The sequence below is a fragment of the Hylobates moloch genome, unplaced genomic scaffold (assembly GCF_009828535.3).
Source record: "Hylobates moloch isolate HMO894 unplaced genomic scaffold, HMol_V3 SCAFFOLD_6, whole genome shotgun sequence".
Lineage (NCBI taxonomy): Eukaryota > Metazoa > Chordata > Mammalia > Primates > Hylobatidae > Hylobates > Hylobates moloch.
Genome location: NW_026652281.1, coordinates 20,890,033 through 20,917,726, shown reverse-complemented (window position 1 = coordinate 20,917,726; position 27,694 = coordinate 20,890,033). Strand labels below are relative to the sequence as shown.

General features: G+C 39.0%; 1 protein-coding gene across 3 annotated transcripts in view; it reads left to right on the top strand.

The window, feature by feature from the left end:
* Positions 1-27,694, top strand: part of CCDC192 (coiled-coil domain containing 192) — a 257,820-nt gene that overhangs the window by 44,775 nt on the left and 185,351 nt on the right. For all 3 annotated transcript variants that reach the window (XM_058440533.1, XM_032156534.2, XM_058440532.1), the window contains one exon: positions 15,823-15,930. In XM_058440533.1, coding sequence (XP_058296516.1) covers positions 15,823-15,930 — 108 coding nt within the window. The remainder of the gene's footprint in view (positions 1-15,822; positions 15,931-27,694) is intronic.

Below are 27,694 nucleotides of genomic sequence, written 5' to 3'. Positions count from 1 at the left end.
AGATAGAACTGCTTAAAAAAAGAAACAAAACTATAATTGAGTCCAGTGAACTCCTATGGTATATGGAGGGTTAAATTGCATTAATTAAACAACATGTCGGGGAAAACTTCAGAGACACATTTATTTTTTAGTCCCCATGTTCTTCTCCATAAGCTTTCATCTCACTGGACTTTTCCCAAGTTTTCTCCTCAAAAATTCTTTGAGAAACTTTCTCTGTTAGCCCCAGTCCACACTCTCTTCATCTGAAAAGCCCCAAAGAACCTGTCTAACAAGAAGGTCGCCCAGGGAAGGGGCAGCAGCCATCACTGCAGCTCCAGTCTGCCATTTTCTCCTGTGGGTGCTGGGGAGACTGGGCGGTTTGGGCCCAGGAGGAATTCCCCACAGCACAGCACAGCAGCTGTGGCAGATCATGACCAGACTGCCTCTTGAAGCTGGACCTGAACCCACCCTTCCTCACTGGTCAGGGCCTCCTTATGGGAATTTCAGCCATTCGGGCCAGGGGTTTACAGACAGAGCTCCGATCTCCCTGGGATGAAATCCTGGGGTAAGGAGATCTGCAGACTTAGTCTTTCCCCTTGCTGGCTCTGAGGAATCCAGGCAGTCTGGATGAGTGGGATTCCTCCCACACAGTGCACCCCCTCCACCAAGTGGCCGCCAGAGTGCTTCATTAAGCAAGTCTTTGATCCCATGCCTCCTGACTGGGTGAGACCCTACAACAGTGGTTGCCAGACACCTTATACAGGAGCATTCCTGCTGGCATCAGGTTGGTGCCCCTCTGGGACAGAGCTCCCAGAGGAAGAAGTGGACAGCCATTTTGCTGTTCTGCAGCCTCCTCTGGTGACACCTCCAAGTGTGGGAGGGACCCTGACAAATAGGGTCTGGAATGGACCCTCAGCAAACCATAGCAACCCTACGGAAGAGGGGCCTGACTGTTAAAAGAAAAACAGGCTGGGAGTGGTGGCTCACACCTGTAATCCCAACACTTTGGGAGGCCATGAGGTGGAGGATCTTCTGAGGTTGGGAGTTCAAGACCAGTCTGACCAACATGGAAAACCCCATCTCTACTAAAAATATAAGATTAGCCAGGCATGGTGGCACATGCCTGTAATCCCAGCTACTCAGGAGGCTGAGGCAGGAGAATCACTTGAACCCAGGAGGCGGAGGTTGTGGTGAGCTGAGATCAGGCAACAAGAGAGAAACTCCATCTAAAAAAAAAGAAAAAAAAGAAAAGAAAAGAAAAACAAACAGAAAGCAACAACGGCGTCAACAAAAAGTCCCCACAAAAACCCCATCCAAAAGTCAGCAGCCTCAAAGATCAAAACTACATAAACTCATGCTGAAAACTCAAAAAGCCAGAGTGCCTCTTCCGCTCCAAACGATGACAACACCTCTCCAGCAAGGGAACAGAAGTGGACTGAGGCTGAGATGGATAAACTGACAGAAGTAGGCTTCAGAAGGTGGGTAATAATGAACTTTGCTGAACTAAAGGAGCATGTTCTAACCCAATGCAAAGAAGCTAAGAACCACAATAAAACACTATAGGGGTTATTAACCAGAATAACCAGTTTAGAGAAGAAAATAAATGACCTAATGGAGCTGAAAAACACAACATGAGAACTCACAATGCAACCCCAAGTATCTACAGCCAAATAGACCAGGCAGACAAAATAATTTCAGAGCTAGAAGACTATCTTGCTGAAATAAGACAGGCACACAAGATTAGAGAAAAATGAATGAAAAAGGACAAACAAAACCTGTGAGGACTATAGGATTATGTAAAAGGACCAAACCTACAACTGAATGGGGTACCTGAATGAGATGGGGAGAACAAAACCAAGTTGGAAAATATACTTCAAGATATCATCCAGGAGAACGTCCCCAACCTAGCAAGACACACCAACATTCAAAGTTAGGAAATCCAGAGAACCCCAGTAAGATACTCCATGAAAAGGTCAACTCCAAGACACATAATCATTAGATTCTCCAAGGTCAAAATGAAGGAAAAAAATGTTAAGGGCAGCCAGAGAGAAAGGCCATGTCACCTACAAAGGGAAGCCCATCAGACTAACAGAGGACCTCTCAGGGAAAACCTTACAAGCCAGAAAAGATTGGTGGGACAATATCCAACATTCTTAAAGAAAAGAATTTCCAAACTAGAATTTTATATCCAGCTGAACTAAGCTTCATAAGCAAAGAGGAAATAAAATAATTTTCAGACAAGCAAATGCTGAGGGAATTTGTCACCACAAATCCTGCTTTGCAGGAGCTCCTGAAGGAAGCACTAAATATGGAAAGGAAAATCCATTAGCAGCCACACAAAAACACACTGAAGTACAAAGACCAATGACGCTATGAAGCAACTACATTAACAAGTCTGCAAAATAACCAGCTAGCATAATGGTGACAGGATCAAATTCTCACATAACAATATTAACCTTAAATGTAAATAGGCTAAGTGCCCCAATTAAAAGACACAGAATGGCAAGCTGAATAAAGAGTCAGGACCTATCAGTGTGTTGTATTCAAGAGAACAATCTCATGTGCAAAGACACACATAGGCTCAAAATAAAAGGATGGAGAAAAACTTACCAAGAAAATGCAAAGTAGAAAAAAAACACAAATTGCAATCCTAGTTTCTTTTTTTCTTTTTTTTGAGACGGAGTCTGGCTCTGTCACCCAGGCTGGAGTGCAGTGGCATGATCTCGGCTCACTGCAGTCTCTGCCTTCTGAGTTCAAGCAATTCTCCTGACTTAGCCTCCCAAGTAGCTGGGACTACAGGCGCATGCCACCACACCTGGCTAATTTTTGTAGTTTTAGTAGAGACAGAGTTTCACCATGTTGGCCAGGCTGGTCTCAAACTCCTGACCTCAGATGATCAGCCCACCTCAGCCTCCCAAAGTGCTGGGAATACAGGCATGAACCACTGAAACTGGCTGCAATCCTAGTTTCTGACAAAACAGACCTTAAGCCAACAAACATCAAAAAAGACAAAGAAGGGCATTACATAATGGTAAAGGGTTTAATTCAAAAACAAGAGCTAACTATCCTAAATATATATGCACCCAATGCAGGAGCACCTAGATTCATAAAGCAAGTTCATAGATACCTTCAAAGAGACTTAGACTCCCACACAATAATAGTGGGAGACTTTAAGACCACACTGTCAGTATTAGACAGATCACAGATCATAGTTACAGAACAATGACAAAGATATTCAGGACTTGAACTCAGCTCTGAATCCAGTGGACCTGATATATATCTGCAGAACTCTCCATGTCAAAACAACAGAATATACATTCTTCTTGTGGTCACATGGCACTTACTCTAAAATCAATCACATAATTGAAAGTAAAACACTCCTCAGCAAATGCAAATGAACTGAAATCATAACAAGCAGTCTCCCAGACCACAGCACAATCAAATTAGAACTCAATGTTAGGAAACTCACTCAGAACCACACAACTACATGAAAATTGAACTACCTGCTCCTGAATGACTCCTGGGTAAATAATAAAATTAAGGCAGAAATCAAGAAGTTTTTTGAAACCAATGATAACAAAGAAACAGTGTACCAGAATCTCTGGGATGCAGCTACAGCAGTGTTAAGACGGAAATTTCCAGCACTAAATGCCCACATCAAAAAAGATTAGAAAGATCTCAAATCGGCATCCTAATATCACAACTAAAAGAACTAGAGAACCAAGAGCAAATAAACCCCAAAGCTAGCAAAAGACAAGAAATAACCAAAATCAAAGTGAAACTGAAGAAGATAGAGACACACAAAACCCTTCCAAAAATCAATTAATCTGGGACGTGCTTTTATGAAAAAATGAATAAAATAGATAGACCAAAAGCTAGTCTAATAAAGAAGAAAAAAGAGAGGAATCAAACAGACACAATAAAAAATGATAAAGGAGATATTACCACTGACCCCATAGAATATACAAACAACCATCAGAGAACACTATAAACACCTCTATGCAAATAAACTAGAAAATCTAGAAGAAATGGATAAATTCTGGACATATACATCCTCCCAAGACTGAACCAATAAGAAGTTGATATCTGAATAGACTAAGTTCTGAATAGACTGAATTCTGAATAGACTGAGTTCTGAAATTGAGGCAGAAATAAATGGCCTACTAACCAAAAGAAGCCTAGGACCAGACAGTTTTATAGCTGAATTCTACCAGAGGTACAAAGAGGAGCTGGTACCATTTATTCTGAAACTGTTCCAAACAATTGAAAAGGAGAGACTCCTCCCTATCTCATTTTATGAGGCCAGCATTATCCTGATACCAAAACCTGGCAGAGATACAACAAAAAAACTTCAGGCCAATATCCGTAATGAAGATTGATGCAAAAATCCTCAATAAAATACTGGCAAACCGAATCCAGCAGCACATCAAAAAGCTTATCCACTACGATCAAGTCAGCTTCATCCCCAGGATGAAGGCTGCTTCAACATATGCAAATCAATAAATGTAATTTATTACATAAACAGAACTAAAGACAAAAACTACACGATTACCTCAATAGAAGCAGAAAAGGCCTTCAATAAATTTCAACATCACTTTATGTTAAAAATTCTGAATAAACTAAGTATTGATGGAACATATCTCAAAATAATAAGAGCCATTTATGACAAATCCACAGCCAGTATCATACTGAATGGGCAAAACCTAGAAGCATTCCCTTGAAAACAAGCCAAGACGAGGATGCCCTCTCTCACCACTCCTATTCAACATAGTATTGGAAGTTTTGGCTAGGGCAATCAGGCAAGAAAAGGAATAAAGCATATTCAAATAGGAAAGGAGGAAGCCAAACTGTCTCTATTTGCAGATGACATGATCCTTTATCTAGAAAATTCCACCATCTCAGCCTGAAAGCTTCTTAAGCTGATAAGCAACTTCAGCAAAATCTCAGGATACAAAATCAATACGCAAAAATCACAAGCATTCCTATACACCAGTGATAGACAAGCAGAGAGCCAAATCACGAATGAACTCCTGTTCACAACTGCTAGAAAGAGAATAAAACACCCAGGAATACAGCTAACAAGGGGAGTGAAGGACCTCTTGAAGAACTATAAACTACTGCTTGAGGAAATCAGAGAGGACACAAACAAATGGAAAAACATTCCATGCTCACAGATAGGAAGAATCAATATCGTAAAAATGGCCATACTGCCCAAAGTAATTTATAGATTTAATGCTATTCCTATTAAAATACCATTGACATTCTTCACAGAACTAGAAAAAACTACTTTAGAATTCGTACAGAACCAAAAAAGAGCCTGTATCGCCAAGACAATTCTAAGCAAACAGAGCAAAGCTGGAGGCATTATGCTACCCGATTTTAAACTATACTAGAAGGTTACAGTAACCAAAACAGCATTGTACTGGTACAAAAACAGACACATAGACCAGTGGAAAAGAATAGAGAACTCAGAAATAAGACTACGACCATCTGATCTCTGACTACGACCATCTGATCTTTGACATACCTGACAAAAATAAGCAATGAGGAAAGGATTCCCTGTTTAATAAATGGTGCTGGAGAACTGGCTAGCCATATGCAGAAAATTGAAACTGGGTGCCTTCCTTATACCATATACAAAAATTAGCTCAAGATGGATTAAAGACTTAAATGTAAAACCCAAAACTATAACATCCCAAACAGAAAATCTAGGCAATACCATTCAGGACACAGGCTGTGGCAAAGATTTAATGACTAAAACATCAACAACAAAAATAACAAATTGACAAATGGGATCTAATTAAATTAAAGAGCTTCTGAATACCAAAAAAAAACTGTCATTAGAGTGAACAGACAACCTACAGAATGGGAGAAAATTTTTGCAATCTATTCATCTGACAAAGATCTAATATCCAGAATCTACAAGGAACTTAAAGAAATGTACAAGAAAAAAAAACCATTAAAAAGTGGGCAAAAGACATGAACAGACACTTCTCAAAAGAAGACATTTATGTGGCCAACAAACATATGGAAAAAAGCTCAACATCACTGATCATTAGAGAAATGCACATCAAAACCACAATGAGATACCATCTCACACCAGTCAGAATGGCAATTATTAAAAAGTCAAGAAACAACAGATGCTGGCAATGCTATGGAGAAAAATAAATACTTTTACACTGTTCGTGGGAATGTAAATTAGTTCAACCATTGTGGAAGACAGTGTGGCGATTCCTCAAAGACATATAACAAGAAATACCATTTGACCCAGCAATCCCATTATTAGGTATATACGCAGAGGAATATAAATCATTCTATTATAAAGATATATGCACGCATGTGTTCACTGCAGCACTATTCACAATAGCAAAGACATGGAATCAACCCAAATGCCTGTCAATGATAGACTGGATAAAGAAAATGTGGTACATATACACCATGGAGTACTATGCAGTCATAAAAAGGAATGAGATCTTGTCCTTTGCAGGAACATGGATGGAGCTGGAAGCCATTATCCTCAGCAAACTAATGCAGGAACAGAAAACCAAACACCACATGTTCTCACTTATAAGTGGGAGGTGAATGATGAGAACACGTGAACACAGGGAGGGGAATAACACACACTGGGGCCTGTAGTGGTGAGGGTGGCAGGAGGAAGGACAGCATCAGGGTAAATAGCTAATGCATGTGGGGTTAATACCTAGGTGATGGGTTGATAAATGCAGCAAATCACCATAGCACACGTTTACCTGTGCAACAAACCTGCACATCCCACACATGTACCATGGAACTTAAAATAAAATAATACAATTTTTAAAAAAGAAGGTCAAGGAAGAGAAGAAATGGAGCAGATCAAGTAAAAATTCTCTTTAGCTGGCAGGGGAGGATGCAAGGCTGTGCCCTCCCCACTTGCATTTTTGAATTTTTGCTCTTAGTTTCTGCATAACTATGTGCATTTTCTAACAAGGAGTAACCAGGATAGGAGGTATATTCACATAAAGTCAAGAATTTCTGGTCCTTACAATCAACTCCCAGACTCTCTCCTAGGCTGGGAACTCCCAGAAGCTAGACCATAGGAACATAAAACCTACAGCTTGAAGAGAGAATTTTCTTTTTACTTGCTACTGTGGACCAGCTATTATACTAAGTAAGTTCCTGAATTATCCCATTTCATCATCACAGCAAACCCTGGAGTTATCATCTCCTCCATTTTTATAGATGAGGAAATGGGGGCTCAGAATAATTAAATTACTGTCTTAAAGTCACACAAACAATAAATATAATTGCATCAAGGACCTTGAATCAGTCAGATTCATATTTGAAATCAACAGAACCCATACAAGTTAGGATTCAGGAGGGGAAAGAATTATTGGAAAATATTAGATATTTCAGAGGTTCTTTAGGAGAGCCAGAGAATCAACCTTGGAGGCTACATCCAATTATCTTGCAGATTCTGAGGACAAACCTGTTACTGCTGCCACCAGACCTATAATCTGTCACTTTCCTTGAATCTGAGATATTAATTCTAAGTCTTCTGTCACTGTAGCCTCTGAAAACAGAATGACCCCGTCCACCAAGCCAGATTCCATGCTGTTTGGCACCTTTTTCATTTCATTCTCATCCACATTGAAGTTTCATGCTGGTGTGTCTGACTTGGTGGAGTCTAAGTCACATGACTACACCTTGGCTGTGAAGAATGCTTGGGAAGGAGCTCCTGGCTTTTAACTTTGGAAGATAGGATTTATGGCATGGGAAATTCTCCAAACAGAGGACGACACTGGGCAGTCAAAACAGCTTGCTAAATGGCCAGTGCAGAGATCAAGTTGAATGAAGTACAGTGGTCTTCTCATTTCACAGATGGGAAAACTGAAGCCCACTGAGTAGCTACAGTTGGCTGTACTATGCTTTATTCTCCAATATTTTTACCATGCCTCTTAGAAGCATTTTGATTGCAAGACCTTAAAAGAAGTGGAAGTTCACAGCAAAAGTGAGCCTTTCCATCTGCCTTCTGTGCCTTATCATATTGGAATGTACTATGGAAATTGTTGCTAAACTTTTATCTGATAGGAAAGGATGCATAACACATTTCTCCTTCAGATCTTGGTAAAGAACAGAGTCTGTGCAAATGCCAGTCTGGGAGGAAATAAAAGGGTTTCTCATGAAAAAGGTTTCTATGAAACTTCAAATTCAATGAAGGATTTCCTTGCTAGGTTTTGGAAATAGCATTGTTGGAATATTGAAGTTCTTATCATTGTAATTAATTTTTAAAATTTTTTTAAAAATTACCTATTTAGAATCTAAAACTCTTTAGTAGAAAAAATTACCTCCAGTGTGAAGACTGTCAATTACAAAACATTTGCTGTTGATTTTACACAGTATAGCAAAATTTATACAACAAAACTAACTTTGAAAAGCCACAATCAACTTGGGCAATGAAATGTCATCAACTCTATCACTTTACTCATGAGCTGACTTGAAAGTCCTACAGGCATGTGCATTTCCTAAAACACTAAAATTCAGTTGGAGAATGAAAACATAATTGGTCAACATGCCAAAGTACTCAAAATCTAAACTCACGCATGATGAGTGAGAAAATAAATAATCCTGTCACACAAAAAAGTACCATCTTTACAAATGGCAAATGTATTTGCAGTATTTTGTATCCATCCCACTTAACTGAAAATTTTACTTAAAAACAAATAGGTTTTTTTTAATTTTATTTTGTTGTTGTTGTTGTCATCATTGTTGTTGAGACAGGTTCTTGCTCTATCATCCAAGCTGGAGTGCAGTGGCGTAATCTCGGCTCACTGCAGCCTCCACTTCCCAGGGTCAAGCAATCCTTCAGCCTCAGCTTCCCAAGTAGCTGGGACTGCAGGCACACACCAGCACCACCTGCTAATTATTTTTATTTTTTTGCAGAGACGAGGTCTCACCATGTTGCACAGGCTGATCTTCAACTCCTGGGCTTGAGAGATCTGTCCATCTTAGCCTCCCAAAATGCTGGGAATACAGTCATGAGCCAGCACACCCAGCCTGTAATTTATTTTTGAATAAAAATTAAAGGTGGCTAGCATGTGATATTCCCTCTAAACAAGGATTGCTTAATGTGGGCTACATGAATGGTATTGAGAAGGGTGCTTAAACACCCTGAAAGCATATACAAAATTATGTGCACATGTGCTTACTGTATGTGTGTACAAGCTGTGCACATACTTTTTTTTGATAAGAGAATTCACAGATGTTATCAGGTGTTCAAAGGAGTCTCTGTTGCTCATAAATCAAAATGATAGAGGGCTATTTTAGGTCACAGAACAGATTCTGTAACATATGTAATATCATATGAACTCGAATTCAGGACTCCTCTAGCCCTGATCCTATTTTGCTACTAACTTTAATTTAAACCATGGAAGATATCCATCTTTTGCAAGGTCCTTTTTCTCCTCTGATGCTGTTTATACAAGGTCTCTAAGAGCCTATAAAGCAATGTTACTAGAGATAGACCTGGAATATTTGAAAACAGATTAGAACTGCCTCTTACCACCTTCTAACATCTACCAGAATCTTCACCAAAGAGGAAGGAACAAAGCCCTAAAGCACAAAGCAGTATATTAGGAGTGAGCATAAAAATGTTAAATTAACCACCAAACTTGTGACACTTTTCATTTTTACATAAACCAAATCCCAAGATTTCTGTATTGGAAAGAAATTCTAGGCTGAGACTCCTGGTGAGAGTATTAACCACGTCTGTCTCATTATTCCTTATTTCCCTGTTGCCTAGTATAGTGCCTGGCAAATAGTGAGCCTTCAATAAATATTTTTTGAACTTAAATGAATTGAATTTCTTTGAGCTGAACTGGAATAAGAGTTGGCATGTTAAGAGTTTTGGGTCAGCCATTATTTAAAGTTATTTATGAAGCTATCAAATGTCACGTGGTCATTTCTCTTTAACTTCCATGCCAACAACCTTTTTATAAATTAAAATCTGAGTCAACAATTTCTTTCCAATTCCTTTTTCTTCTATTCTATCAGTGATGCTATAGAAATGGACAAGTAGTTAAATCTTTCACAGGGTGAAAGACTGACCTTTAGGAATGTGTTTATTTCTGAAAAAGAATAGTATCCTGGAACCTTGCTAAGGCAGATAAGTTGATATAGAATACAGGTGCATCTTGGACTAGGTCCAGAGGAATTCAGGGACTCTAGTTCTGGAAAGGCCACCTGATAAAACATTCAATTCACAATTTAACAGAGATCATTTAGATAGGAGGTCTCTATATTTAGATTTCATAAACCAGTAAGAATTTTCACACCTAAAATAATTAAGGTTAGTTCTCATAGGATGCCAACTTTTCAATTTTTTTCAAGGCACTAAAACACAATAATTTCCATGTACCACCATCATTTGTTAAACTAATATCCTCTTAACACCAAAGAAAGCAGATGATTATAATCTCAGAATAAATGACAGTCTTCAAAGTGGAATCAATTTGGCTTCATGAAAAATTCACAATGTTTTCTTTAAAAGTTTGCATTGTCCTTTTGTTGCTGGCTGGCACAAATGTTATCACAAACCAACCCTGATCTATGGGGTGGCATTTGGGAACCACTAATATAATTATACCCCTTTGGGCTGAGGTTTCTTTGTTTCCTCCTCCCTATCCACTCTCCACCCTTCCCAACTCATCTTTTCAGGGAACGCTGATCTCGCTGGACATTTATTTGGGTTCTCTTGCCCTCTGGCTTGTTGAGTTCAGCCCAAGAGAGACACAGACAGGAGAACAGGGGATGAGAGGAGAGAAGGTCAGGCCATTTACTCCGCTGGTTCGTTTCCCCTCCCCGCTTCCCTCCAACCACCAAGACTGCCTAGACATAGTTGGCCGTGGCTGTGTTCCTCTCCTCAAGCTTTCTTTCTAGACTTGTCAGTTTTGCTCTTCCCCTACCTCTTCAGGTCATGATAAGGCAAAGGGCACCCATACTTCCAGGGAATGCCTCACCAACCTTTGTTGGTTCCTTTAATCTTACCCACACCTTCTAAATCGTCGCTTCGTTTAACTCTCCTAGGTTTCTGCATTGGAGTAGCCATCTATTTCCTCCTGTCTTGATCAATACATTCTTCATTTAAAAATGAAAATGTTGAGACACAGACAAATGAAGTAGCTGGTCCAAAGTCACACAGTCACTTAGAATCAAGTCAGATATAGACCATGCCTTCCAGATTACAAGCAGAGTGCTCCTTAGGCTGTGCTCATCCAGGCCACCATCCTCCCAGGGCCACCTTATGCTCAGCCATATAGATGGGCATTTCAACAACTAGTTGTAATTTGTTCACATTTCTAATTTAAATATCTTCTTAGGTGACTATTGAGGCAAACCCAAACACAGAGGAATACTGTTTTCACTGGAATGGATTAGACCAGGAAAATTGAGTTTTTAAATATTTGCCTAAGTAGAAATGGGCAATTTAGCATAAGAAACTATTGCAGGGCCAGGCACGGTGTCTCACGCCTGTAATCCCGGCACTTTGGGAGGCCGAGGCGGGTGGATCACGAGGTCAGGAGATCGAGACCATCCTGGCTTAACACGGTGAAACCCCGTCTCTACTAAAAAAATACAAAAAATTAGCCAGGCGTGGCAGCGAGTGCCTGTAGTGCCAGCTACTCGGGAGGCTGAGGCAGGAGAATGGCGTGAACCCAGGAGGCGGAGCTTGCAGTGAGCCGAGGTTGCGCCACTGCACTACAGCCTGGGCGACAGAGCGAGACTCCGTCTCAAAAAAAAAAAAAAAAAGAAACTATTGCAAACGCTAAACACAAAAGAACATGAGAATGATGAAATTACCACTGTAACATGAATTCTGATCATGAAAGGGGAGCGGGGAGAGATTAAATAAATGTGCCCAGGGTGAGGGGCTGAGGCATGGGTGGTAGTTTGGGGAGAAGACGATCAGCTGGGGAAAGGCTTGAATCTGCATGAGAAAATGAGTAGGTTGCAGAAGCGTAAGGAAGAATAGGGTGATAGGTGCCTGTCAAGCAGAAGGAGAGAGGAATGGACAGCAGTAATGAATAGATATCAAACAGGATATTTGTAAAATGTGTTTATCTGGCAGGAAGTTACTGTACCACTGAGCAGGGGCTGCTGCTGGAATGCTGACATATAAGAAGCCTCAGATTTTAGAGACACTGAATTCTCCAAAACTGACCTATGTCAAAATGCTCTTCCACAAAGGTGAAATTTGCCATAACCACACTTTTATTTAAAAATCTTGCTCATAAATAAATGCACATGCACATATTTAATACATTAACTGTTCTTAATTACAAATTTGACTGAATTTCCCACTGCTGTTAGATCACTTGCTGTTACAAAAGTGTCCCCATAGGTATTTTCTTTTACTTAGGTTTTAAAATAATTTTTAAAGCTAGAGAGTCTTTGGTATTAAGCTAGAGAGTCTTAATACCAAATTATTCTGTTTAAAGGAATTGGGATAATGGAATTATTAACATTTATTGAGCACCTCATCTGTCAAAGCATTTGCCTGCTTTACCTCATTCAATTCTTACAACAACCCTACCATCACTCAACCTCGTGACCACATTCTTGCCCTCATCTGCACAGTCTGGCCCCTGACCATGGCAAGCAGAGCTTCTCTGTGGCTCTGATCCCTGTCAATGTCCCAGGTCAGATGCGTGAAAAGTATTGCTCAAAGAAGTCACTGTTATAGCCTCTCAGCATGAAGGACTGCTTGTTCTGGTACAGCCATCTTCCTTGACTGCCGAGCTTTTAATCAATCAACAATTATTTATCAGGCTCCTACTTACTGTTCAGCAAAGTCCCGTCTGGCTTCTGCAGACAGGAGCCTTTCTAGGTACCACACATGAAGTTGGATCAGTCAGAAACCTTGAGCCAATCCTTAAGGGTCAAAGAGTTTGTACAGCTGCCATTTTAGGACAGAGAAAGGCTTATCAGCAAGGTAGAGGATAATGAGAAGGTACTGGAATCGATTAAGAAATCAAGAAATATAAAATTAGAAAATAATATGCAAATTTCCTTTAAATTATCCAATGAGAAACCTTTGCAACCAAAATGAAGTCTACTCTTACAATGTCATGTAAGATTTGTCCAGTTAGTAAACTATCAACCTCAACATCCATGCATAATAATAGTCAGGTGTCTTGACTGTAATCAAAGAGTTTATTGAATTTTTAGTGTTATTTAGTATCATTTTAGATTGATCATCTTGGCTATATTAGGTATCTGTATTTAGATAATAACTTTATATTTAGGTAGACAATTTTAAGACAAAAAATAGAAATTAACAATGAGAATTATTAATAAATTGTTGGAATTTACCATTTGGAAATCCATACACAGGTTCAATTCCCAAACACCTATATATTGGCTATATTTTCATAATTTTAATGTCATATAACAGACTGTTGATTAGTATAATTCACTTGCAACTACTTTAACCACTGAGAGCATTCATTTTCATTATTAATACAAATTGCATGTGTCCACACAGACCTGGAAGTAAAATAAAACTAATAATGGAAGTCCTATCTTTCTCCCCTTCTGCCATTGCACCTTGCAAAACTGGGACAACAACTGAGCACATCTAACTTTTTTAGTCTTTGAAACCACATATCCACCTCCCAAACCTCTGTCTTTATGTGTTTACTTATTTTTGAAATTGTTCTTGACTTCATTTTTGTTTGCTTTTTTTCTGTTAATGGGGTTACCTCCTATTTAAAAAGTGCTTGCTTTTGTATAAGCTCTTTCCCTTAAGGGAGTGGGAGAAGCTGAAAGGCAGGTCAGAGAGCAGGGTGTGCTCACTGCAGCTGGAGTGAAGGTGTAAAAGACTGACTTTGCATTCTCCATGGTTTGCTCAGGTCTTTGCCTGTCCTAAAACACATGACAATTTCCTAAATTTGTCTGTACAAAAAGTCCTATGTTATTTAATAACAGTCCTCGGTTATGCCTGTTTCATTTGGCTTTGACTTATAATGCTTTTGTCTTATGGAAATGTTTGTTCTTCTTAGCTGGGGAAATTTTGGGTGTTTGGAGAAGGCCTGGAGATGTGGACGATCTTGCTGAGTCTACTCATACAAATTTTAAAAACTTCGTCTTGAGATTAAACATTCAACAAGAAACTTTTCCCTGGAAATAGCAGTCTAAATCAGGGATTCTCAATCTTTTAAAAATAGTTTGGCCTCGTTGCAATTCCCCATTTCTGCATATAATGTCTTACAACATGTATTCATCTCTAAGTGTAAATACACAAGAAATTTGCTTAAAGCCTTTTTTTTTTTGAGAATTTTTGAACTCATTTTTGAAATTACTGGAACCATCAGGGATCCGAGGACAATTGGTTCACTTCCTAGTATCACCATTCCAGGCTAAGATATTCCTCCCTTAATGGCAAACTTTTGAGTGAGTATGCACCTGTAGTGGCAGCACTTGACTGTGGAGCCAGGCTGTTGGTGACATAGCAGTATTTTTTTGCCCCTAATCCCATAGAATTCTGTTTAGAATTAGAGGCCAGTGGCAGAGACTCAAGGTTCAATGTATAGTATGAACAATTACAGAAACTGAATGAACGCTCTATTTTTACGCCTGGTTCCATTTACCACCAGATGGCTCTATTGTATCATCAGGAAATGCACACATGTAAAATCAGTGGTCTCATAAGCCATGGGGAAAAAAATAAAGCAGAAGTTAGACCTTTAAGGTATGTAGGAATGCAGTTCGTTCTTTATGGGGTTAATTGGAAGCAGCTGCAGCAGGAGTATTCACAAGAAAACAGGACGCACCCACAGCAAAGCTATAGGAAGGTCATCATCCTAGCATGTACAAGGTTTTCCAACTTTTCATATTTCTTTGTAGTTATTAAGTATCACAATAGCAAAAGTGTAGCTAGGAAGTGCTCTAGTCTCACAAAGGCCTGTACCTGGTGTTTTCATACCAATTTTGCATACTCTTCAGCTTGTAGCTGAGAAAAAGTAACTTTAGAGACATTTTGAGTCCAGGCACAGTGGCTCACACCTGCAATTCCAGCACTTTGGGAGGCTAAGGCAGGCAGATCACGAGGTCAGGATTTCAAGACTAGCCTGGCCAACATGGGGAATCCACGTCTCTACTAAAAATATAAAAATTAGCCAGGCGTGGTGGCGCATGCCTGTAATCTCCAGAGGCTGAGACAGGAGAATCACTTGAACCCAGGAGGTGGAGGTTGCAGTGAGCCAAGACCACGCCCTTGCACTTGGCCTGGGCAACAAGAGGAAAACTCTGCCTGGAAAAAAAAAAAAAAAGAAAAAGAAAAATTTTGAGAGGCAGAGTCTACACATCTGCTAATTTAAGTCATATTAGCCAGGCTCTGGGGAAGAATGATCTGATTCTAAAACATGTGGTATCTTTGCTTTAATGACATATGCTAAGAAGGTAAAGATCAGAGGAAACAGGGTTTCTCTGAGTTCAGTTGACTCTGTTCCTACTGTTAGGTGAATGTTAAAAACGTAGGCATTCTAGGTGACATCTTCCATCAGGAATGTGAAATTTTAATCCTAACCTTTTGAAGTAAGAATAAAAGTTTCAAAGTAATCAAATTCCAATGATAGTTATTTAATCTAACTTTCTAAAGCTGTTCATTGTCATCATTTATTTTTTACTCTTTTTACATTCTATACTTTAAATAAAACTATTGTTAAAACATTTTGCAGTTTTATTTCCATGTTAAGAAAAGGGGAGGATTTGGTGAGTTCATCAAGCCTATCATTGGTCCATAAGATTGTTTGAGATGCACTCAAACTATCCATGTCAAAAAGTAATACTTGATTTTTTTTTTTTAAGAAAATGTCCCTGGATACTGGATGGATGGCGTTTACCTTGGCCCAACTTGAGTCCTTGGAGATTTGCCTGAAAGAAGCAGAAGAAAAGGCTAAAGCTTTATCTGAACAGGTAACACCTGTCATGGGAACTGGAAACAAATGTTCCTCAGTGTGCAGCATGGCAAGTGTAAATTTAACACACGTTTTAACCTCTGCCTCTACTGATACACACACACACACATACACACACACGCATACAAATTGCAGTTATGTCCCCCACCTCACACACAAGCAGCATTCTATTCATTTTAGACATAACAGTGCTTACTTTAGTCTATATGGACCTTTTCAACCTTTAAAACTTTTTTCATCTTTATATTTTATTTGACTTTCATTCACCACAGGCCATGAGTTAGGCAAACCTTCTTTAACTAAGTGGTTTTCCTGAATAAGCAAAGCATATTTGCATTATAAACAGATAAGCTCAAAGATAAAAAAAAGCCTATTGGAGCCATGCAGAAGTAATTTTCTTTTATTTTTAGAAAGAGAGTTTTTCAAATATTGACATCCCTCTTGGGTTTTTGAAACTTACAGAAGCAAAGCAGCAGGTGATAAGTGGAGCCTGGCCTGCCCCAGGTGGCCTGGACACCTTATAGGTGCTTTGCATGTACAGCAGCTCCATGACTTCAGAGGCAGGGGCTGTGGGTATAAGTAAAGCTCAGACCAGGGCTGGAACATTTCCCAATAAGATTATACTCTGCAAATAGTGCAACTATTGTTGCCTTTCCCCCTGGTCAGAGAGGCTTGGTCCCAGGGGACAAACTGCTTGGAGTCTGGGTCCCCCAGTGCTCTCTTTTGGTGACAGTCAGTGAAGGGAAAAGGATGGAGGAGGCCCTGCAATGTTAGAAATGTTTATTAATTTCTCCTGGATTGATACATTTAGATAAAAGTATATTTTAGATACATTGCAAGAAAAGAATTTTAAGGTACTTTTAATAAAGGTAGTCTCTCTGTATAGTAAAACCTAATTGCATCAGAATTTTAGCAAAAACTAAGGAGGCAAGGTGCTTGTGTTATGAGAAAAAGTATAATTAATATATAATTTAGTGATACACACACAAATGCCCTTCATTTCTTTTTCAGCTTACCAAAAAAGGTGTATCCCTTACTTTGGCATGTATTTATTGTTTACTGACTAAATGAGATTGATGCAAGCGGTCACAGGGAACTTGTGTCAATTAATAAAAATGTGTTGCCCTTTTGGAAAAGTTTCCATCTCAGCCTCAAGCCATAGCTCTAGCCTGCCAACTGTTTTTTTTTTTCTAAAATAAACAAAAACAAGCCTTGAACTGTGGCAAAATTAAGAATTACAAAGAACATAATGATAAACATAAGGTACCATTTCAAAGCAAAAAAAAAAAAAAAAAAAAAACTAAGAATTTCAGAGTCTCCAAATTGGGAAAGATTTTTCAATGGATAACTAAAAAAGGGCACCCATGCTGGGATTAGGTTACACTAAGAAGGCATATAGGATTTTTTTTTGGTAATCAAATGGCTTTTAATGATTTCTCGTTTGAATTAGTAAGATTCAATTCACTCATAAAAGTACCCATTCCTGCACTTTGGGAGGCTGAGGCGGGTGGATCATGAGGTCAAGAGATTGAGACCATCCTGGCTAACACAGCGAAAGCCCATTTCTACTAAAAATACAAAAAAATTAGCCCAACGTGGTGGCGGGCACCTGTAATCCCAGCTACTCAGGAGGCTGAGGCAGGAGAATGGCGTGAACCCGGGAGGCGGAGCTTGCAGTGAGCCGAGATTGTTCCACTGCGCTCCAGCCTCGGTGACAGAGCCAGACTCTGTCTCAAAGAAAAAAAAAAAAAAGAACCCATTCCTTTTGTTCTTGATGAAATATTTTTATCCAATGCAAATGTAACCACCCAGTGGGTTCACCTTGTCCGCTGTCTAGGCAGAATCGATTTATCAAGACAGGGGAATTACAATGGAGAAAGAGTAAATCACAGAGCTGCAGAGCTGGCTGTGCAGGAGACCGGGGTTTTATTATTACTCAGATCAGTCTCCCTGAGCATTCAGGGGTCAGAGTTTTTAAAGATAATTTGATGGGGAGGGGCCCGGGAAGTGGGGAGCGCTGGTTGGTCAGGTTGGAGATGGAATCATAGGGGCTCGAAGTTAGGTTTTCTTATTGTCTTCTGTTCCTGGGTGTGATGGCAGAACTGATTGGGGCAGATTACCGTCTCGGTGGTGTCAGCTGATCCATCGAGTGCAGGGTCTGCAAAATATCTGAAGCACTGATCTTAAGCTTTACAATAGTGATGTTATCCCCAGGAGCAATTTGGGGAGGTTCAGACTCTCAGAGCCACAGGCTGCATGACCCCTAAATTGTAGTTTCTAATCTTGTAGCTAATTTGGTAGTTCTGCAAGGGCAGACTGGACCCCAGGCAAGAACAGGGTCTTTTTGGGAAAGGGCTGTTATCAATTTTGTTTCAGAGTCAAGCCATGAACTGGATTCCTTCCCAAAGTTAGTCCGGCCTATGCCCAGGAATGAACAAGGACAGCTTAAGGGTTAGAAGCAAGACAGAGTTGGTTAGGTCTGATTTCTTTCACTGTCATAATTTCCTCAGTTGTAATTTACAAAGGTGGTTTCACAAATAGCTCCTAATATTTAAGATTCTTAGCTGGATGATCTCTTTGTATAATACCAAACAATTAGATGTATTTTTTTTCAGTAATATAGCAGATTAAATATATAAAATGGAAACTGGATTTCACTTAACTATTTTGTACCTACCATAAGTAAGGTGCTGCTTAGGTGTTTTGTGGGAAAGCCATATAAGCCAGAGCTTCTCTACCCAAGTAGCTCACGGACAATAGAAAAATTGGAAGACATGGAGAATGAAAATAGGTGTTTATATCACTCCAAGATAAACTGTACAATAGCATTAAGTTGCAGGATCTGTACGTGTTAATTGTACTAAAGGATAGTTCTTGAAGTTGCCAAATTTGCATACCCAAGTGAGTTTAATTGGAAGTTGGCCATAGTTTGAGCAAAGGGAGAGTATGATGTGTAAAAGCACATTGCAGGCATTTTCAATATTACATTTTTAATTTACTTGAGCATTTTATGAGATCTGGCTGTCTTCATTGTTACTGTTGAGAGGGGTCAATCAACACTGTTGTCAGAGGATTTAATCCTGAGATTTTTGCTTTCTCCAGTGTTTGAGTCTAGTCTTTTCCTTGAAAAGATAAAAATTTTAAGAACAGTCCTCTGTCCCCTATTTTAAAATTTAAGTCGACATTAAAAACATATGGATGAGAGGATAGGGAAAGGGGAGAAACTGAGATTTCCTAAAATGTTCTTGAGAATATTTCAGAATAGAACACCTGTCTCAAACAATCAAACATTTGTCCACTGGGTGCCACTGTCTTCCTTACCAGGCCATGCCACTAAGGGATTGCAGTAAGACTGTCTTTAGTGTTAAAGAAAAGGATTACACACACACACTCTCTCTCTCTCTCTCTCTCAATCTGTGTGTGTGTGTGTGTGTGTGTGTGTGTGTGTGTGTGTGTGTGTGTTTGAAGAAATATTTTTGCCTGCTATACACGTTAAGGCTTTTTCTAAATGTCATTAATTTAGGATTTGTCACAAAGATGTTGGGAATGCTAGCTTGCCTTTACTGGTGGTAACCCAAATTATGGGCTGGCCCAGTGAAGTAGAATGAGGTGGGGAGTGTGGAAGAAACCACAAGAACCAAGATTTTTGCTGGAACGAAGCAGTGGAAGCTTGCAGTATTATCAAACAATGTATCCTGCCTTTGAGAAAAGGGTTAATCTCACTGTTATTCAAGACCTTATCTCTTAGCTTTGCCTCTGAAAACACACAATTAACTCAGAATGGAAAGTATAGGTGCCTAGGGTTATTACCTGCATTAATCATCTGTTGGTCCTGGGCCTCAATTTATGCAAACTGGGCATTTCTAAGGTCTCCTTCAGCAAGGTCCACTGTTACAAAGAAAAAAATTAGAAATAGCCAACAAATAAGAAGGTTGTGGCCACTTCCTCTGATGAGGTCACACGGTCAACAGAATTCTTTGTTGGGCTACACTTTAGCTTACAATTATTCTCTATTTCTCTGCAGTCAAGTCACTGATGTCAAAATAAAAGAGATATGGGATCAGGATAACTTGCAATTAAGACTTATAATCTGGGTTAGTCAAGGCTTTGAGAAATAACTGCAGCAATTCAGCCAAAGTAGAGTGAGAAAGTGTCATTCAGCTCCAACTTCTAACCTGGGTTATAATGATAAACCACTCAACATATTACCAAGTTTTGCTTAAGAAAATACTTTATTATATTTCCCATATGTTAAGATCAGGTGGGAGGAAAACTAAATGCCTGGATGTTGGGTAATAGATAAAGAAAAAGGGTGAATAAGAAAGGGAGAAAAGCTGTTAGGAATGTGAAAGAAAGATGAAAAGTAAAAGCGTTTCTAGAGAAGCCCATTAAAAAAGAGGTTTTTTCATGTATGCTGGCTTCTATCACCACTGAATATAAGAGGACAAGGAAAGGGACTCTGGTGGACTGCTGTTTATGACCATACACAAGCAAATAGACCATACAGCTTTTGTGCTGAGACAAAAGATAGTGTCAAGAAAACCCATACTTTTGCAGTGAAGTCTGGATCCAGATGCATGCCAACATAGATCTTATGAGGTAACATTCCCTTTGGCAGCAGTGTTAGCCCAGAGTCTCTGCCATTTATCAATGGCTTCTGGTTCCCAGCTCCAGGTATCAGATCAGGGAGAGCCCAGGCTTTGCTCCTGCTCCACTATTTGCTAGCTTTATGGCCTTGGGCAATTCACTTTGTCTCCCCAGCTACAGTTGTCTTATCTAGGAGAGTGTAAACATGCTAGTTACATAGGGCTGTTGTGAGGCTGTTATTAAATGGGATAGGTATCTGTCCCTCTGTCCCTTTGTGCGTATTATGGCTGAATGTTTCTGTTCCCCCACCAAAAAGAAAAGAATCATATATTGAAACCTAATCCTCAATATGATAGTATGTGCTGGTGGGATCTTTGGTGGATGATAAGTTTTTGAGGGCACTGCCTCAGGAATGGGACTAGTGTCCTTATAAAAGAGGCTCAAGGGAGCTCCCTCGCCCCTTCCACCATGTGAGGACAGAGCAAGAAGTTGCCATCTGTGAACCAGGAAGCAGACCCTCATAAGACACCAGATCTGTTGGTGCCTTGATCTTGTACTGCTCAGCCTCTAGAATTTGAAGAAAGAAAGAAATTCCCATTGTTTATATGCTAGCCAGTTCATGGTATTTTGTTATAGCAACCCAAATGAACTAAGACAGTAGGTTCTCAAAAATATCTGTTTATTTTCACTCCTACCAGTGGTCATAGCAGAACTGTGTAGTTCTCTTTATGCCTTGAGCCACATAAATTAACGAGTCGCAACCTACCACAAAAGTCTTTCTTTCTCACACACACACACTGCCCCGCTACCCAAGCTCACTTGTCCTAATTTGGCTGGCTTTTCTACTATCCAGTTTTCTCTTCTACTCTTTCTCATCTCTTCATCTGGTAAAGGGATTTTAGTTCTTTAACCTTGTCTTTCCTTTCTGCTTCATTTCTTGGAGCTTCGGTCTGTTTCTGCCCATTATTTGATTTTGTACAGACTGGGAGCTGTTTTCCTTGGCAAGCTGGGGCAGGGAGGGTGTCAGGAGGTAAATCCAGTAAGAACTATGTAGTAAGAATTCATTTCATATATCTTCTGGGTACCATACCTAGCGAAATATAGTTACATATGAGAAAACTTTTTAAAGTTCATGGAAAAATGGAATTAAACAATAAGAATAAAAAATATAAATTTTATTTTTCAACATAAGCTTCATCAAGTTCAAGACACTTTTGAAGTGATGATACCAGCCCTTTAGTCCACCTTGAAGAACTGAGGGTCCTGGGGATTTAACCATTTCAATACAGTGTTTTTTTACATCATTAACTAAAGAAAAATGAGTGCCCTTTAAAGGTTTTTTAAGACTAGGAAACAAAAATAAGGCAGAAGCCGCCAAATCAGTACTGTAAGGAAGATGCCTAATGATTTCCCATGGAAACTCTTGCAAAGTTGCCCATTTTGATGAGAGGTCTGGGTTAGCATCTGGTACTGAAGCGAGATGAGGTAAGTTTCAAAAGTTTGCATTTATAACAAGTTCCCATCTCGCTTCAGTACCACATGCTAACCCAGACCTTCAGGCCGAGGTTCTTTTTCACCCTTGTCCTGTGTTCTCCAGCTGCATGGCTAACAAGGTGCAACCCCATCTCTACTAAAAAATACAAAAAATTCGCCAGGCGTGGTGGCAGGCTGAGATCACAGCACTGCACTCCAGCCTGGGTGACAAAGCAAGACTCCATCTCAAAAAAAAAGAAAAAATTTAGGAAGAATGACAAAATAATATTGCTCCAAGAGCCCCGTGTTATAGTTTGCAGAGATAATCTCAGCAAGACAGAAAACCAAGTCTCAAGTTAGCAGAAGATGGCAAGAGCTGAACTCTAAGATACCCCTCCTTGTTGGAGTCATATGATGAGACTCCTGGAATGTAAGAGATAGGGACAAATTACCTGTAATCTATATTTGAAGAAAGAAAATATTATGTGTATGTTGTCCGAATGAACAAGAAAGTTAAAGGAAATTCAAGAGGAGGCAAAAACGCAAAAGAAACATTCCATTCTGAAAAAGACTTGTATCTATTCTGACTGGCTCCCCAACATCCTGCTCCCCTTCAGGCCCATTCTGGCTTACTGCAAGAACCTAATTTGGGGCATTTGTGGCTTTGCATGCTGTTCAAAGTCAAGATCAAGCCAAGTTTAGTTTCTTTGTCGTTTTTTCTGTTTGTTTGTTGTGTTGGCCAGCACTCATTTGTTCATTTAACAATTGTTTATTGAGGATTCACTATATGCTAGGTACTATGTCTAGAAGTGGGAACACAGCAGTAAAAAAGATTGATAAGATCTCTGACTCATGGAGCTGACATTCTACTGGAGGACACAGACAGCAAACAAATAAACATTGAAAATACATGGAGCTTCAGATGGTGTTAAATACTTTGCTGGGCCACACTAAAGGGTATCTGTGGGACTACACTTAACCTTAAATCCCACTGGGAAGTCTAGTTCCTGAGAATAACCTTGTGGGCCTTTGTCCTTGAGAAGCTGGTGACTGTAGCTCTATGTGCATGTGTATGTGCATGTGTGTGTATGTTGGAGTGTGTGTGTTATTCCTGTTGTTTTTGATATTAAACAATAAAACCTAAGGCCAAATTATTGCTCTAGGTTAGATCAAGGTTCTTGGGGCTCAGCTTTTCTCTTCAAGATGGCATTTTCAAAGAAACGGGAGGATTTTAACAGTTTACTTTCTCTTGAGAGTTTTAACTATTTTGCTAATATTTACCCTAAATTCTTCAGGTATATTTATGTGTATTGTTATAAAGCTTGGACTAGAAACAAACAACGCCCCACAAAAAAATCTAATAAGTTATGTTTAATCCTAATCAGCAAGAAATTATGAATAATTTTATGCCTAAGGCCCTAACAAAACTCCCATTATTTCTCTCTTAGTACATCTTAGTGTCCAGTCTATCTTTTCTTTATGTTTAGGAATAGAAGGAACAAAGATACCAGCAAATTTTTGATACTGAATTTGTGTATTGAGTGGCTAAAAGTAATCTGATGCATACTGAGATTGTCCAAAAAATGCTGTTTTTTTTTCATTGTTTATATGCAACAGTGGATCTTTTGATGTCAAGTTTATTTGAAATAAACAATGTGCCCTTGGTAGGAGTATTCATTTCTGCAAATGCTCAGAAATTATGCTTGACATGCCAATCTGAAATCATGAGTTTTGTGAATGAGTTTTTGTTTTCAGAACTATTTTGAAGTGTATTTTAATGCCATAAAATCACAAGCAGTCTGTTTGACCCAAAATGAGTTCCATATCAACATGAAACCTAGTTATCAGGAACTTCATTAAACAATTTGGCTAGCCAGAGTTCTGATTGATTTTACGGCAGACAAGTTCCCTCCTTATTAAAAAAAAAAAAAAAATCCAACAACTTCTCATTTAAGCAGATGTTCATCTTCATCTTGTTACTGGGTTGTTGGCATAAATTGGTAGCCTCAGAGAATGCAAGGAAAAAAATAGAAGCTGGTGAAGAGATGGTGTTGTTTTGAATAGAGTCAAACACAATGACAAATCGGCTTCTGTAGTATATTGTTGTTGCAGGCGGGATGTGTGGATTGTTGGCCTGTTACATAACTAAAGACTTCCTTTTGCTTATAAATGTCAAGATCAAACAGAGGTCAGTTTTAAATAGCTGACCGGTGCTAATAAATGTGACTTTCTTGTCTTGGAAAAAGCAAAAAGCCTCATGCCTTAAGAGTCATGGCTCTGCTGTTAGGAGGAGGTGTCTTTGTGTATGGGCTTAACTTGTATTTTGTTGTTGAGATTTTCTTTGAGATGGTAAACGAACTTTCCCTTTGCTTATTGTCTACAAATAAATTAGTAAGTTAGGTATATTCTTTTGTTCAATTATTCATTCAATAAATATTTATTGAGTTTATACTATGAGCTAGGCATTCTGTTTGGTACTTCTGTGAATTTTAGCTATGTATTTCTCCAAACAGTCCCGGAAAATTGTATATGCCATTTTGCAAATGATGAAAGCTCTTTTGTGGGCTTGCAGCCCTCTTGTCTGCTCCTTCTATAGACTCTCCTTGGTGATCTGACTTTAGGATACACAATCTGCTGAAAAGCCTTAAGTCCTCACTATTAGTCCAGGTCTTCCCTGACTTCAGACCTAATTATGTATACTGAACAGCTCCACCAAGGTTCTCACAGACACTCAAGCTCTCCATCTCCATCTCCAAAATTCAACTTACCTGCTTCTTGCCCCAAACCTGTTCCTTCTCCCACATTCCCTAGGCCAGTGATCAGTGCCACCAGGCACCCTGTGCTGCTTTGATTCTTTCCTTTTCCTCATGCCTCATATGCAATCAATTGCTGAGTACTACAGGTGATGATTCCCAAATCACTCTTGAATCCATCTTTTTTTCTCTATCTCCACTATCATCATTTTTGTCCAGACCACCTTCTGCAGTGCCTCTCCTGACTTTACCTTCATTATGGCCGTTGTTTAATGACTCCTCAACACTACACCAGAATGAAGGTTCTATAACAAAGATCTCATATTTCTCAACTTTAAATCTTAAATTAGCCTGATTTCACTGTCAGGGTCAAATCTATCCTCTCCTCTAACAGATCTTATAATGCCATTTATGATCCGCCACCTGCTTGTTTCTCCAGCTTTACCTTACACCACTCCCTGTACACTACTATTACACCACTTTCAGTTCTTTAAAGGTATCATATCCTCTCTCACCTTTCTAATCTAGAAAAAACAAAGGCCTCATTTCTTAGAGTCAAATTATCATTAATACACTCCTTTCCCTCTGCTTCTGCCTAGAATTTCTCTGCTAACTTTCTCCACTTCCTCTTATCCCCTTCCTCATTATCCAAAGAACCCCAAGAGACTTCTTTTCAGATCCTCAGTTAGATGCCATTCTCTCCAAAATGCATTTCTTCTTCCTTCAAGTTTGCGTTAGATGTCCTTACGTACTTTCATAATCTCTCTCCCACCTCCCACTGATAATAATTGCTTGTCTGTGTCTCCCACTATACCATATAACACATGGAAGAAGCTCAGACAGTAACTCCTCTGAGATCCTAAGTCAAATTAGAATTCATTACTTGTCCCTTTTCTGTCAAAGCCCATGTTTTTTCCGTTATTCACTTGGAGTTGACCCCTATGCAAGGAGGGCCATTGAAGGAGGCACATTCAGATCTGTGCTCAAGAGAGAAAACAATGAGGGACTGAGAAGGACAGATTTGAGAGACCAAGCCAGGCATATCAATGTGTAGGCTTTTATAAAAATCCAGTCTGGAAATGATAAAGGCCTAAATTATTGGTGGAGAGAGGACAGAGACAAGATATATTTATGAGTTGGGTTTGGTGATTAATTAAATGTAGAAGTTGAAGGCAAAGTAGGATTCAAGACTGATCCCAAGTTTCAGGTGACTATGTAACCTGTGGTTACCCAACTATCTTATGTTAGAATCATTAGATGTTAAAAATGATTCATTTCTTATGGACAACTCCATGCAGACTCAATTTACCACTTATGCTATAGATTCTTCATCCAAGTTTTGGATGATTTTAATTTCCTTTTTTAGATCTTCTGAATCTTGCAATCCTTGGATATTATGTCAGATCCTTTAACTCAGGGGTGTCTAATCTTTTGGCTTCTCTTGGCCACATTGGAAGAAGAAGAATTGTCTTGGGGCACACATAAAATACACTAACACTAAGGATAGCTGATGAGCTAAAAAAAAAAAATTCACAAAAAACCTCATACTGTTTTAAGAAAGTTTACCAATGTGTATTGGGCCACATTCAATGCCATCCTGGGCCGCATGTGTCCCATGGGCTGCAGGTTGGACAGCTTGTTTTAAGCCATTTCCTGGAAATAGGTTTTCTTCTATTTTTCAGTCCCTGGAGCTTCAGGGAGAAAATTTTGGAAGACCATGTGTTTTGTGTATGAAGATCTCATTTATTAGCCTCAAAATTGTTTAATGTTGAAATCTGGAGTTATACCAATGCAAATCTCTTGAGGTTATTGAATGAGTGTATAGTGACATGCAGTAGTCTAGTACAGAGGTCTTCAAAATTTTGTCCAGGAGGTCCCTTGGAGGTTGCTAACACTCTTAAATGATCTTTAAAGTTAAAAGATTTGGATAATAGTTAAAATTATTTGGATAATAATACTAATAGGTTATTATTCTTTTCTACTATCATTCTTTTATGGGTAGAGGAGAGTTTTCCAGATTCTACATGACAGAATGTATGCAGAATAAGATATGAAAGTCCCAATGTCCTTTATTAAACCAGACATTAAGGAAATATGCAAAATGTAAAACAATACCACTTTTTTACTGTTTCCTTTTTGTTTAGTTTTGAAAGAGTTATTTTTAATTAAAATATATTTTTGTGTTAGCATATACTGAGTTTATTTTTAAACAAATTAATAAAAGCACTTTTAAATTTCTAAGTTTTACTTTCTGATACAATAAATATCAGTAGATATAGCCCATATAAACAAAAGCTTTTAAAGTCCCCAGTAATTTTTAGAGGTGTAAAAACGTCCTGAGCATCAAAAGTTTACAAACTGCTGATTTATGACTCTGTAGAGTGTAATTCAAGGAGCACAGCCTGTTTGGGAATATGAATCATGTTGGAAACCACCATTACATAAAATAGATAGTAAATTAACATAATTTTATTAATAGACAAAATAATAAATGCTAAACAGACCTCCAAAGAGGGGAGCCTCATCAGTGGCTGGTAACTGTAACAGTTGGTCACTCCATCACTGAACAGAAAATGTCCTTCAATTAGTAGGAGGATATCAATTAAATGAACATGTTCCTTATTCATATTTCCACAAGACTGTGAATGAAAAAGGAATTGTCCATATTATGGAGACTCTTCATTTTCTTCCTGATCCCCAGTATTTGTGCGTCTAAGCTCCCTGAGCCTGTTTTGTTTTTCCCTGCTCACTGAAATTCTTCCTCCACTGCCTGTCGTCAGCTTCTTAAGCCTATTTTCACAATACGCCCTATGTTAACCCATCCCACTCACTAATGCCCTATGATGACACTGCATTTCTGATTCTGATGGGATGATTTTAAATTTATAGCACACACAGGCAGATAAATGCCGTTTTCAGAATTGTTTAAGGGAGGAAAGGGTAAGGGCT